We start from the raw sequence: 13,892 nt of genomic DNA, 5'->3' as shown, positions 1-13,892 counted from the left end.
CGGAGTCTCACTCTTGCCAGGCTAGAGTGCAGTGGCACGATCTTGGCTCACTGCAACCTCCACTTCCCAGGTTCAAGTGATTCTCCTTCCCCAGCCTCCCAAGTAGCTGGGATTACAGGCACATGCCACCATGCCCAGCTAATTTTTGTATTTTTAGTAGAGACAGGGTTTCAACATGTTGGCCAGGATGATCTCCATCTCCTGACCTCGTGATCTGCCCGCCTCGGCCTCTCAAAGTGCTGGGATTACGTGCGTGAGCTATCATGCCCGGCTGAATGGTATTTTTATTTTATTTTATTTTATACTTTAAGTTCTAGGGTACATGTGCACAACATGCAGGTTTGTTACATAGGTATACATGTGCCATGTTGGTTTGCTGCACCCATTAACTTGTCCTTTACATTAGGTATGTCTCCTAATGCTATCCTCCCCCTACCCCACCCCTGGCCATGACAGGCCGCTGTGTGTGATGTTCCCTGTCCTGTGTCCAAGTGTTCTCATTGTTCAATTCCCACCTATGAGTGAGGACATGCGGTGTTTGATTTTCTGTCCTTGTGATAGTTTGCTCAGAATGATGGTTTCCAGCTGCATCCATGTCCCTGCAAAGGACATGAACTCATCCTTTTTTATGGCTGCATAGTATTCCATGGTGTATATTCTAAAATCACATCACAAACAGCATTTGTTTGGCTGTAGGGAGACTCTAAGCCTTGGTGACAGGTTATGTCACACACTTGAGACTCCCTCTGCTGTAGTCGGTGCCAGGCACAGAGGCCTTCACCCAGGGCCTCCCCAGTGGGCACCGCTCTGGTTGTGCCCCTTGGTGGAGGATGTCCCATGCTCTTCCACGAGGGCACATTCCTGCCTCACATATGGCCGTGTGCACCCAACATTTTCTTGCTTTGAGTCTGTCTCCCCCCAGCCCCAAACACACACACTTAGTCCAACAACACGGCTTCAGAGAGTATTCGCTGCCTGTTAAACTTTACACCACCTCTCTTGGTAAAAAAGGAATTTTGCTACTTCTCTAAGCCCCTATTCTTCCTTTTTCTCTCCTCTCCTGCTTTTCCTTGCTTATTTTATTTATTTATTTTAACGGAGTCTTGCTCCTTTCGCCCAGGCTGGAGTGCAGTGGCGTGACGTCAGTTCACTGCAAACTCCGCCTCTTGGCTCAAGCGATTGTCCTGCCTCAGCCTCCCAAGTAGCTGAGATTACAGGTGCCTGCCACCACACCTGGCTAATTTTTGTATTTTTAGTAGAGACAGGGTTTCCCCATGTTGGTCAGGCTAGTTGCAAACTCCTGACCAAAGGTTATCTGCCCACCTTGGCCTCCGAAAGTGCTGGGATTACAGGCGTGAGCCATGGCGCCTGGCCTCCTTGCTTAATCTTTCTCATTTTTCTTCGTCAAAGTATTTCCTGGGGGGCTGGGTGTGGTGGTTCACACCTGTAAATCCCAGTTACTTGGGAGTCTGAGGCAGGAGGATTGCTTGAGGCCAGGAGTTTGAGACCAGCCTGAGTGGTGCAGTGAGGCTCTGATAAATAAATAAATAAATAAATAAATAAATAAATAAATAAATGTTTACTTCTATTTTAAATAAATGTGTATATTTCCTTTGGGGCCAGACAGACAACTCCACGGGCAGAGGAAGGAAGATGGAGATCCAGAGAGCGAGTGTGAAGGCTTCAGTTTGGAGGCAGAGACAGGGATGGAGTGCACTTGACCTGATGCTGGTCATCTCCTGTGCACCAAGCTCAGGCTGGGACAGGCTCTGGGAGAGTATGCTGCTGTTGGCTGAGAAGGCTGATTCCCTTGCCTAAGTCATGACTCATTAGGATGAGAATCCAACAAATATTTATTTAACATTGAGAAGCACTGGACTCAGATTTAGAGACCATGGGTTCTGGTGCTGATTCCAAGCATTTAACATCTCCCAGTAAGAAAAGGGAATGGGTGATGGCTGAGGCCTCCAGCAGCTCACACTTTCTGGGCTTTTAGAGTCTTTGTGTCTAAGAAACATCGACAAAATGTGGCCTATTAACCCCAGATATTTGCTGTTTTCAAGATACAAAAGACAGCCAGAGTTTAAGATGTGCCCATGACTGGGGAGCAGCCCTTCACTCACAGCTGCTGTTTATCGCAATAGACAGAGCAATCAGGTAAAAGTAACACAGCTACCAGGGGACTGGAGAGACACTTCTGTGAGGGGGCTGGGGCTCTCTCAGCCCCACTGAATGAAATCATGAAAGGTATTGATGAGGTGCCTAGTAATACCTTAAGACAAAGAAATTTTCCTTTGGAATTGAAGACCTGACCTGGTCTCTTTATTCTTTTTATTTTTTAATAGAGACAAGGCCTTGCTCTGTTGCCCAAGCTGGAGTGCAGTGGCATGATCATGGCTCACTGCAGCCTCGACCTCCTGGGCTCATGTGACCCTCCTGCCTTAGCCTCCCTAGTAGCTGGGACTACAGGAACACACCACCTTGCCTGGCTAATTTTTAAATTTTTTGTAGAGACGGATGTCTCTCACTATGTTGTCCAGACTGGTCTTGAGCTCCTGGGCTCAAGTAATCCTCCTGCTTTGGCCTCGCAAAATGTTGGATTACAGACGTGAACCATTGCAGCACCCTTGGCCTCTTTTTGTTTGTTTGTTTTAGACAGAATCTTGCTCTGTTGCCAGGCTGGAGTGCAGTGGTGTGATCTCGGCTCACTGCAACCTCCGACTCCCTGATTCAAACAATTCTCCTGCCTCAGCCTCCCAAGTAGCTGGGATTACAGGCATGTGCCACCACACCCAGCTGATTTTTGTGTTTTTGGTAGAGACGGGGTTTCACCACGTTGGCCAGGATGGTCTCGATCTCCTGACTTCACATTCTGCACGCCTTGGCCTCGTCACACCCGACCAGTCTCTTTATTCTTGATTCTATTTCCTTTCCTCAGTCTCTCAGACGCCCCTGCTCTCTTCCCTCCACCATATCAACATCCACTTTTAAAAAATTTGACAAACACACACTGAGGTACAAACAACTGATAAGACTTAATAGATAAAACTTTTCTCTCTCACAGATCTATACTAAATCCAATAACCTCTTATAAATCTCAGATCTGTGAGTATTTCTAGATCCATCAGCACCTGTTCATAATTTTACGAACAGGATTTCATAAAAATCTTCAGGATTATTTATGGTTTTACTGATAATGCCATTTGTTTTATCCTCAGCCAGGACAGAAAAGAAATAATTGGGCTGGGCGCGGTGGCTCACGCCTGTAATCCCAGCACTTTGGGAGTCTGAGGCGGGTGGATCAGCTAAGGTCAGGAGTTTGAGACCAGCCTGGCCAACATGGTGAAACCCCTTCTCTACTAAAAATAAAAAAAAATTAGCTGAGTGTGGTGGTGGGCACCTGTAATCTCAGCTACTCAGGAGGCTGAGGCAGGAGAATCCCTTCAATCCAGGAGGCAAAAGTTGCAGTGAGCCGAGATCGCCACCACACTCCAGCCTGGATGACAGAGCAAGATTCCGTCTCAAAAAACAAAACAAAACAAAACAAAAACAAGGCTGGTCGCGGTGGCTCATGCCTGTAATTCCAGCACTTTAGGAGATCGAGGCAGGCAGATCACGAGGTCAGGAGATTGAGACCATCCTGACTAACACGGTGAAACCCCGTCTCTACTAAAAATACAAAAAAATTAGCCTGGTGTGGTGGCGGACGCCTGTAGTCCCAGCCACCCAGGAGGCTGAGGCAGGAGAATGGTGTGAACCTGGGAGGCAGAGCTTGCAGTGAGCCGAGATGGCACCACTGCACTCCAGCCTGGGTGACAGAGCAAGACTCTGTCTCAAAAAAAAAAAAAAAAAAAAAAAGAAATTGCTGAAGAATTTCAAATCTCAGCAAAGACGATTGGGAAATGTGGACTTTTTTGCTTTGACACCTTTTGGTATGTTTTGGTTTTTCCTTCCACTATTGCCATGTTGTCCAAAAAAAAAAAAAAAAACATACCACACCCATGGAGCTAGCCCTCATGGTGAAATCAAAGAATGCATATTTAATGGATTCTTGATAGCATGAGAACTCTTTTTTTTTTTTTGTGGGACCGAGTTTCACTCTCGTTGCCCAAACTGGAGTGCAATGGTGTGATCTCAGCTCACTGCAACCTCTGCCTCCCAGGTACAAGCAATTCTCCTGCCTCAGCCTACCAAGTAGCTGGGATTACAGGCGTGTGCCGCCACACCTGGCTAATTTTTTTTTTTTTTTTTTGAGACGGAGTCTCGCTCTGTCGCCCAGGCTGGAGTGCAGTGGCCAGATCTCAGCTCACTGCAAGCTCCGCCTCCCAGGTTCACACCATTCTCCTGCCTCAGCCTCCTGAATAGCTGGGACTACAGGCGCTCGCCACCTCGCCCGGCTAGTTTTTTGTATTTTTTTTTAGTAGAGATGGGGTTTCACCGTGTTAGCCAGGATGGTCTCGATCTCCTGACCTCGTGATCCACCCGTCTCGGCCTCCCAAAGTGCTGGGATTACAGGTGTGAGCCACGATGCCCAGCCGAGAACTTATTAGAATGGCTTTGTTTTCATTTCCTCTTGCATTCCTAGACACTGGAACCATTCTTGGGATACAGTAGATGCTCAATAAGTATTTATTGAATGAATAAACACATGATGTCTTATCATATCATCATGTTGTAAGAGAGATGGGAAGATGAATAAGATACACCTCCTGCTTTTTGAGAGCAGACACCACACATAAAATATGAAATAGCAATATGAGAGACATCCCATGGCTACACCGAAGGATCCTCTTTACCAAAGCCAGAAATATAAAAATGAAGGGGTTGCCTCTTGTAATTTGAAAAATGTAGTTTTGCATAACAAAAACTTTTTTTTTTTTACAATGAGTAGTAAAGTTAAAAAACGTAAGGAAATATGGAACAGATTTAAAAATATGAGCAGATGCTGATGGATCTAGAAATACAGATGTAAGATTTATCACAGGTTATTAGATTTATTATAGATTTGTGAAAGATCACATAATCTTCCCAAACTCTTCCAGCCCACACAGTGGAGACCAGTGCCAGGTGCCAAGCAATTCCAGTTTTCTTATATAATCCTGATTGTGCACAGAGGACGAGGCTTAGCTGAACCAAGAGAGTTTATGCTAAACACCCTCACTAGCCATTGAGAGAAATCATTCCCTGGGAAAAGAGTGATGAGAATGAATTATTTTATAATAAATAGAATAATAAAGACAGAAAAACATCAGACACACGTACATTAATGGTAAACTCAAACACACAGAAATTTCTTATTATTTTTGTGATTGGCAAACTGCATTTAAGACTTTGAAAAGTCCAAATTTCATGATATTTGAAAGTGAGTTTGAGGCTTTCTGCATTTAGAAATTCCTGCTTGACTTTGAGTCCTTGGTCTGAGAAAAGGTTGTTTTTGACAATAGGATAATGTTCAGGTGCCTCACAGTCTTGGGACCTTGAAATGTAGAATTTATTTCTGGATTTGGGCAAATCTCCCTCAGTGTCTCCAGTTTTCCATTTGAAAATTGCAATAATCAAACGTGGCAAAAATACTACTGAGAAATTAATACAAATTGCTGGTGGACCGACCCTTTTCTCACCATCTGACTGCGGTTTCAGATGGCTTCTGATTCAATGGGGGAAAACTTTCTGTTCTCAAGTTACACAAAAAGTGAAATGATTCCCAAACCCAGGAAGTTGGCAGGTGCAAATGACCAATCCCCAAAGCCTTTCAGTACTTTATTCCTCTTTCCTTTTCTTTTTGTTCTCTTTCTCTGTGTGTCTGTCTCTATCTTTCACTCTTTCCTTTTATTTGTCCTTCATCCTTATCAAAAATTCCTCTATTTTCAGTTGATAATAGTCACATAAAACACATATTCATAGTTTTGATACATTTGTGTTTAATTGTGATATATAAACATACTAAATCTACCTACATACACAAATTTATTAAAATATTTATATAGGTCTACAGGGCATATTGGACAAAACTAAATATCTACACGCAGATATAGAAATTATTAGTAAATATGATAGAAAAATGTTGATATAGTAAATTTCTGTGCCAAATATTTGAACAATTCTCTGAGTAATGCTCAGTGCATTCAGTAATGTTTTTCCTGCTTTTGTGTTTTCTTACCAAGCTCATAGTGATTCAGAAGGAGAAATGCAGCAAATGACAAAAACATAAACATTATGAAATTCATAGATATGATTTCTTCAGCGAAAACCCCCACATCTCAGAGAATTACTCATTTGGGCCACATTTTAAAGGTTATGCTAAATGTATCCTGTGCATTACATGTTGTAATTCTAACATTATCAACACCATAGTTTTGCCTCCTCTGCTTAAATAAGTCTGCAACTGTAGTTTTAATTTAGTGTGACTTGTGCTTACCTGAGGAAGGGATGCCAAGGATTATGAGAACCAGCATAAAATCTGGGAGCATCGTGATGTCAGTTTCAGAAAGACAATTTCTTCCTTTTTAACAACAGAGCGTTTCCATTGGAAAAGGGGGTTTTGAAAAGAAAATGCAGGGGTTCAAAATCTGAAGCGGAACCCAAGAGGACAGCAACACCTGGAGTGGAATAAAACAGTCTCAACCCCTCTCGCCAAGTGCGCTGCTTCTCAAAGTGCACTTCATTGATTTGCAGTCAGCTGTCAGATCGTGTAAGTCTAAAACATATCGCTGGGTCCTAACTCCTGACTTATTAATTTACTCCCTTGCAAGAGATGCAGGGCACTGGAGAAAGGATGAAGCTAGACAACTTCTGAACGTTCTGTGCTATTTTTCTTACGATTGGAGATCTGCGTATGGAAGAACCACACTTTCCCACATCCATAGTGAAAAGTTTCTCATTCCCATTATTTCTCTATTCTCTTTTCTTTTCTTTATTTTTATTCTTTTTTTTTTTTGGATACGGAGTCTCGCTCTGTCACCCAGGCTGGAGTGCAATGGTGCAATCTCGGCTCACTGCGACCTCCGTCTCCCAAGTTCAAGCCATTTTCCTACCTCAGTCTCCCAAGTAGCTGGGATTATAAGCACCTGCCATCATGCCCAGCTAATTTTTGTAGAGACAGGGTTCCACCATGTTGGTCAGGCTGGTCTTGAACTCCTGACCTCAGGAGATCCACCCGCCTCAGCCTCCCAAAGTGCTGGGATTACAGGCGTGAGCCACAGTGCCAAGCCTCTCTATTTTCTTTTCTAGTTGAACCTGAGAGTCATGAATATGTCCTGGAGCCTCCCTATTCTGCTGGTTCCCATGTGTGTTCATATCAGCACATTCTCTGTGGTTCCCTTGACCCCGCCAGGCCCACTTTCTGGTCACTACAGGGGACAGTAGGGTGGGAGGTTAGTGTTGTTTTATGTATGAGACTTGGACACTGAGAACACCATCCTTTCTTCTTCACAGTTGATCAGATTTCATCTAGTTCAGTGCTGTGCACACCCAGAGGGCCCTTGATAAATGCGTAGTACATCAAATAGATGGCAAGTACAAAGTCAGGGCTAGACAGACAAGAGGGCCAGGTGGGAGCCAAGACCCACCTGGTTGGGAACTGAGTGCTGGAGAAACCCACTCCAGGGCACGGAGGAATTCCATCTTAGCGGCAGTGATTTAGTCCAATTTTTAAATTTCTTAATTTAACCCTCCCGTGTGCCATTAGTGAGTTTGAGACACCAAGAGGGTGCTCGATAAGGAGCCATCGTGTCCTGAAAAGAGGTCTAGCCCAGGACCCCAGGACCCTGAGCTCTTGAGCCCTGCCTGTTCCTCAGGGCCCCTGTCTCAGAGCCCCTCACATCACAATGTTGCTGCCCTGCCTAACCTCCCTTCCTAGACCACCAGCTCCTGCAGGAGGGCTTGGCCTCCAGCCCTCTGGAGTTTCTCCTGTGTTTCTCTGTGTCCAGGGTCTGACACCTGCAAATGCTTGAGAAGGTTGCAGGAATGCAGGGAGGAAAGAAGAAGCCACACACTGATTTCCTCCTGTCCATCTGAATTGTGCTCCTGGCCTGCTGAGAATGTGTAACGGTCTCAGGAGTAAATCAGCCACCACCAATCCAGGTGTGCAGGAAGTTTCACCTCTATTTTCAAGAAATCAAATAAAATGAAGATAGCCTTCCACGGAACTGGCTGGAAATCCAATCTCAGTCATTGCAGACCCTGCAGCCCTCTCCCTAGGGGAGGAACTGGATCTGGAAGCCTTTTGTGGTCCCCAAAATATGGCACAGTCCTGTATCCTCCAGGCTGCCTTGACCACAGCCGGGTCCCCTGAGCCAGCAGCTCGGTTCCTCTTTGCCTTCTCCAATGCCCAGGGTTCTGCCAAGACCTAGAATTCTGCCAAGACTGGAGGCCTCGGTAACAGGACCCTGCCTCCCTGGGCCCCACACAACCCCAGCCTGCTGAGGACTGCACCCCTCGAGTGCAACCCCCGAGCAGGGCACAGTCTTGCTGCCAGAAGGACCTGCCAGCCCCTTCCTATGCCTTGGGAAGTTCTTTTCTGTCTCCCTTTATAGTCACCTTTCTCCCTGCAAAGACACTCAGCTCTTCTCCATCCCACTGTAGAAGCCTCAAATCATCTCTCCATTGAGTTTAGACTTTGAGGGGAAAAGCAGACAGCAAACAGACACAGGAAGAGAGGCTGTCTTGCTCTGTTGCCCAGGCTGGAGTACAGTGGCATGATCTCAGCTCACTACAACCTTCACCAGGTTCAAGTGATTCTCCTGCTTCAGCCTCCTGAGTAGCTAGGATTATAGGTGCCCACGACCATGTCCAGCTAATTTTTATATTTTTAGTAGAAGCAGGGTTTCACCATGTGGGCCAGGCTGCTCTCGAACTCCTGGCCTCTAGTGATCCACCTGTCTCAGCCTCCCAAAAAGCTGGGATTACAGGTGTGAGCCACTGTGGGAGCCGGGCAGGTGTGCTTTCAATTGAAGATGTAAGTTCTGATTGGCATTTAGCAATCATGAAAGTAGTGTAATACTAATACCATATTTCAAGACCACATATAGTCTATGATTCTAATCCAATCACCATCAATGCTTTACTTCCTTCCAGTGCACACACACATGCACACACACAAACATGCACGATAGCGTTGTGGTCACCCAGTTGACATATGAGTTAACACCCTTCAACTGAGCTGTTATTTTTTATAACATAAAACTCAACATCATTAAAAAAGTTATTAAGGCAGGAAAGACAAAATTTTTTTTAAAGACAAGGACATTTTAGTATTGATGAGAAAAGGAGAAACTTTGAAAAATTATTTCATGACCTCTAAGGGGACAAAAAGGAGCATTGTGGTTGGTTCCGTAGTATATGTAAGTGAACTCAGAACTAGCTGAGCAACTGTAAACAATGGTGTGGATTAACAAATGGATGTCGAGCCTGGAAGACGGTCTCTAGAGGCAGGCTGCGTGGATCTAACACATTTAGCATCTTGAAGGCATGGAAGATACACTTAATGGATTTGTAAATAACAAAAATAAGAGAGCCAGCCTGATTGCCAAGGTCCCTTCCAGTGTGAAACCGTACCCGCTTATCCACCAAGCAGGACAGAATCACAGTACCCAGTGACCTCCGAAGTGGGGGGTGCTGGGCCCATGCTAGCAAGATAGATTGGCTTAGTTCATGGCCACGTTTATGTGAATCAGGACAAAATGTCCTTTTGCTTTATTATTTTATTTCTACATCTTTTTGCAGTTAGAAAAACAAAATCACACTGAGGTATTTAATTAATTGCCTTAACTGCCTGTATGATACTGACAGTCACTTGGTCACTCTATGAATGGCACTCATCGCAGCACCCCAGCCTGTCTGGAGCTGCCTTAGGGCACTGTTTTGTTTAGGACAGCACAGTTTAGGAAGTTAAATATGTTTATTCTGGGGACATCGAGAGACCTGGGATCTAGAAAGGAAGATTTATGAGGAAAGATTAAAAAGCGAGTTTAGATGAGAAAAAAAGAAGTCTGGCTGTGCGTGGTGGCTCACGCCTATAGTCCCAGCACTTTGGGAGGCTGAGGCAGATAGATCACTGGAAGTCAGGAGTTTGAGACCAGCCTGGCTGACATCGTGAAACCCTATCTCTACTAAAAATACAAAACCTAGGCGTGGCAGCACATGCCTGTAATCCCAGCTACGCTACTCAGGAAGCTGAGGCAGGAGCATTGCTTGAACCCGGGAGGTGGAGGTTGCAGTGAGCCGAGATAGTGCCATTTGCACTCCAGCCTGGGGGACAGGAGTGAAACTCTGTCTCAAAAGAAAAAAAAACCAAAACCAAAACCAAAACCAAACCAAACCAAAAATAACAAAAAAACAAGTCTAAGAGAACTGTCTTTCCTCTATAAAAAGCTTACATGTGGCCGGGCGCGGTGGCTCAAGCCTGTAATCCCAGCACTTTGGGAGGCCGAGACGGGCGGATCACGAGGTCAGGAGATCGAGACCATCCTGGCTAACACGGTGAAACCCCGTCTCTACTAAAAAAATACAAAAAATTAGCCGGGCGAGATGGCGGGCGCCTGTAGTCCCAGCTACTCGGGAGGCTGAGGCGAGAGAATGGCTTAAACCCAGGAGGCGGAGCTTGCAGTGAGCTGAGATCCGGCCACTGCACTCCAGCCTGGGCGACAGAGCGAGACTCCGTCTCAAAAAAAAAAAAAAAAAAAAGCTTACATGTGAGTTACCTGTTCCTCACCAACACCTGGGGAGGTGAAGTCACAGTAAGGTGGGGGTGGGTTTGGGGCTGGGACCACACCTCCCACAGCTGGGTGCTCTCACTGTCTCTGTACCATGATACTTAATAAGCAATTCCACTAATCACAGTGTGCCAGTTTATTACGGAGAGAACACACTCCCTGCCTTCTGGAGGTCCATCAGCTCTCCCTTCCTCAGTCACCCATCAGGGTTTACCAGTGCTCCCTTCCTCGGGGCCTTCCTTACGTCTAACCTCAGTCATTCCTGCTGTAGCCTGCCTGGCTCTACAGCCAGCCAGCATTTCAAATACTCCGATCCTCTTCTCACTACCAGTGGGGAGGTTTTGTGGGAGGGAGCAGGGATGCTGTCTGAGTTCACAGGATTCAGAAGGTCTGGATTCAGGATCCAAAGTATCTGAATTTGAAATTCTCACTGCCCTCCCAAAAACCTCTCATCCTTTGATGCCTAAAATTTCACTCTAGAGATAATTGTTTTGGTTTAAATCTTATTACATCCGCCACTGGGCAGGATAACACTTTAATCCAAAGAGCCAACCCTTTTTCTTCGTGGGCTCTATCCACACGAATGACATTTTTTTTCAATAGCCACACCTCTCACTATTGGTAGAGGTGGGAAAACCATGGCTTTTATTTTTTAGGCAGAGACAGGGTCTTGCCATGTTGCCCAGGCTCGTCTTGAACTCCTGAGCTCAAGTGATCCTTCCACCTCGCCCTCCCAAAGTGCTAGGATTACAGGCTTGAGCTACCGTACCCGGCTTTTAAATAAGTGTCCAGTTCTTTCCTGGGATCAGACCACGGAAGCCCCGGACTCCTGGACGTGCTGCGCGCCCTCCCTGGGCTGGGCATTGTGGGGCCTTGGACCAGGATGAGTTGTGGAGCTCGGCCGCCCTCTGGTGGCTTCCTCGTCACATTGCAGGCCTTTAAAAGGTGTGTGCTTCAGACGGTGTTTGTTCCTCAAATTTTAAATAGAAAGGTAGTAATAACAGCCTGCCTAAATCCCAAACTAAGCACTGGAAGGCAATGGGCTGCTGGTTTAACAGCTCTGCCCTTCCACGTACCGCTTGCCAGGAGGGCAGCGCGAACCCGGAAGAACTGTAGCCGGGAAGGCCTGCGCGTTCCTCAAGGCGGAGAGTTAGTGCCCGGGACCGAGCTGGAATCAATCGCGGGACCGCAGCCGGGGCCAGAGCGCCGGGAACCCAGGTGTGCGCGGGAAGAAGGGTTCAAACAGAAAGAAACCGTATAAATGGATCACATGAGCAGCGTTTCCCAAACCTCCCTGTGCTCCCCAACCACCTGGGGAGCTTTCAAGAAACACGAATTCGGCCGGGCGCGGTGGCTCACGCCTGTAATTCCAGCATTTTGGGAGGCAGAGGCGGTTGGATCACCTGAGGTCAGGAGTTCGAGACCAGCCTGGCCAACATGGCGAAACCCCGTCTCTACTGAAAATACGAAAATTAGCCGGGCACGGTGGTGGGCGCCTGTAATCCCAGCTATTTGGGAGGCTGAGGCAGGAGAATCACTTGAACCCGGGAGGCGGAGATTGCAGTGAGCCGAGATGGCACTACTGGCGACAGAGCGAGACTACCTCTTGAGAGAACAAAAGAGAGAGAGAGAGAGAAAGAGAGATAGAGAAAGAAAGACGAATTCCTGGTTGTTTTCCACCGGAGTTCTGATCCAGTGGCCTGGAACAGGGCCTGGGCTCTCTGAGAGCAGCCAGGGTCCCAGAACCTGACTGCGCTGGCCTCCTCTTCCAAGTGAAACCTCCGCAAAGACCAGGAGGAAAGACTCAGTGGCCCCAGGGCCCGATCACAGCACTGAAGCACCACGGGCCACGAGGGTGCCGGGGACCAGGAAGGCCCCGGAGATATGAGGGGCACTGGGAGGCGCAGGGGCCGCGCAGGACCCCTGGTTGAAGAGAGGCGCTTTGCCTCTCCTTTCATCCTTCAGCCACTCTGTTTCTCTTTTGAGGCTTCCCCTTATCTTGTCGAAGCAACAGGAGCGTCCGCACTGTGTCCTCGCCGCCGCCGCTGTTCCTCAGGACTGCAGCTTGGTCGGAGGACCAGGGAAGTGGCTGCACAGACTGGCCAGGCACTGAGGTCTGCTTTTCCACCACGATAGGCGTTGGGATTGAAAAAGCTTTGTCTCAGCTCCTCTGGGTGGGAATGGGCCAAACAGGCTGCAGATGCACTGGGCTCCTGGTCCCAGTCAGCCACCCCAGTGTCCACAGCAGATGGACGCCCAGAGCTGAGGGGACAGAGGGCTGCGATCAAACTGCTGAGGCCACGTCTTGTAAATCCGAGCAAAGGCGATATCTGGGCAAGGAGTAGGGGCTGAATCTGATCCCTGGGCAAGGAGTAGGGGCTGAATTTGAAAGATCAGCCTGGGGACTGCTGAACTGAGAACAGCCCAGGGAGGAAGATAAGGAGGGAGCAAGGAAGAGGAGACCTGTGATCCCCCCAACCCCAATAAACCCCGCTGGAAGCTCAAAGGGCTGCTTTATTGAAGGCCAGACTGGTGGTGTGTGGGCGCCTTGCCCTGATTAACAGCACTGGGCAGGGGGTCGATTGCAGGTAATGAGTCAGTAATTAACATCTATAAAAAGACTGTCCTATGCAAAGGACACTGGCCCAAGAGTCCGGAACTCTGAACTTGCCTCTTAATAATTGTGTGACCTTGGACAAATAACCTTTTGTGGCATCAGATTCCTCGCCTATCGGGGAGAAAAGCTGGATTAGATCCGCTATTTTTCATGCTGGCTGCTCACTGCTCTTGGGAAGCTTCTAGAAAGTACTGATGCCTGGGCCTTGCACCTGGACATATTGATTTCATTGGTCTGATGAGAGACCCAGGAACTTATTTTTATTTATTTATTTTGAGACGGAGTCTCGCTCTGTCGCCCAGGCTGGAGGGCAGTGGCGCAATCTTGGCTCACTGCAAGCTCCGCCTCCCAGGTCCACGCCATTCTCTTGCCTCAGCCTCCCGAGTCCCGCCACCATGCCTGGCTAATTTTTTTGTATTTTTAGTAGAGACGGGTTTCACTGTGTTAGCCAGGATGGTCTCGATCTCCTGACCAAAGTGCTGGGATTACAGTCGTGAGCCACCGCGCCGGGTGTTTTTTTTTTTTTTTTAAGCTCCTTAGATAATTCTCATCCATATCCAGAG

The 13,892-nt window shown here is 47.2% G+C and overlaps 1 protein-coding gene across 1 annotated transcript in view; it reads right to left on the bottom strand.

Annotated features, from left to right (window-relative positions):
- The window catches only part of CHRNB3 (cholinergic receptor nicotinic beta 3 subunit), a 34,275-nt gene extending 27,624 nt beyond the window's left edge, over positions 1-6,651 (bottom strand). The window contains exon 1 of the mRNA XM_033225632.1: positions 6,419-6,651. Coding sequence (XP_033081523.1) covers positions 6,419-6,470 — 52 coding nt within the window. The 5' untranslated portion in view covers positions 6,471-6,651. The remainder of the gene's footprint in view (positions 1-6,418) is intronic.
- Between the last annotated feature and the right edge of the window lie 7,241 nt (positions 6,652-13,892).

This window comes from Trachypithecus francoisi, unplaced genomic scaffold (genome assembly GCF_009764315.1).
Source record: "Trachypithecus francoisi isolate TF-2019V2 unplaced genomic scaffold, Tfra_2.0 Contig01440, whole genome shotgun sequence".
Lineage (NCBI taxonomy): Eukaryota > Metazoa > Chordata > Mammalia > Primates > Cercopithecidae > Trachypithecus > Trachypithecus francoisi.
Note: the sequence above shows the minus strand (reverse complement) of the source record. Positions and strands in the feature narration are given on the sequence as shown.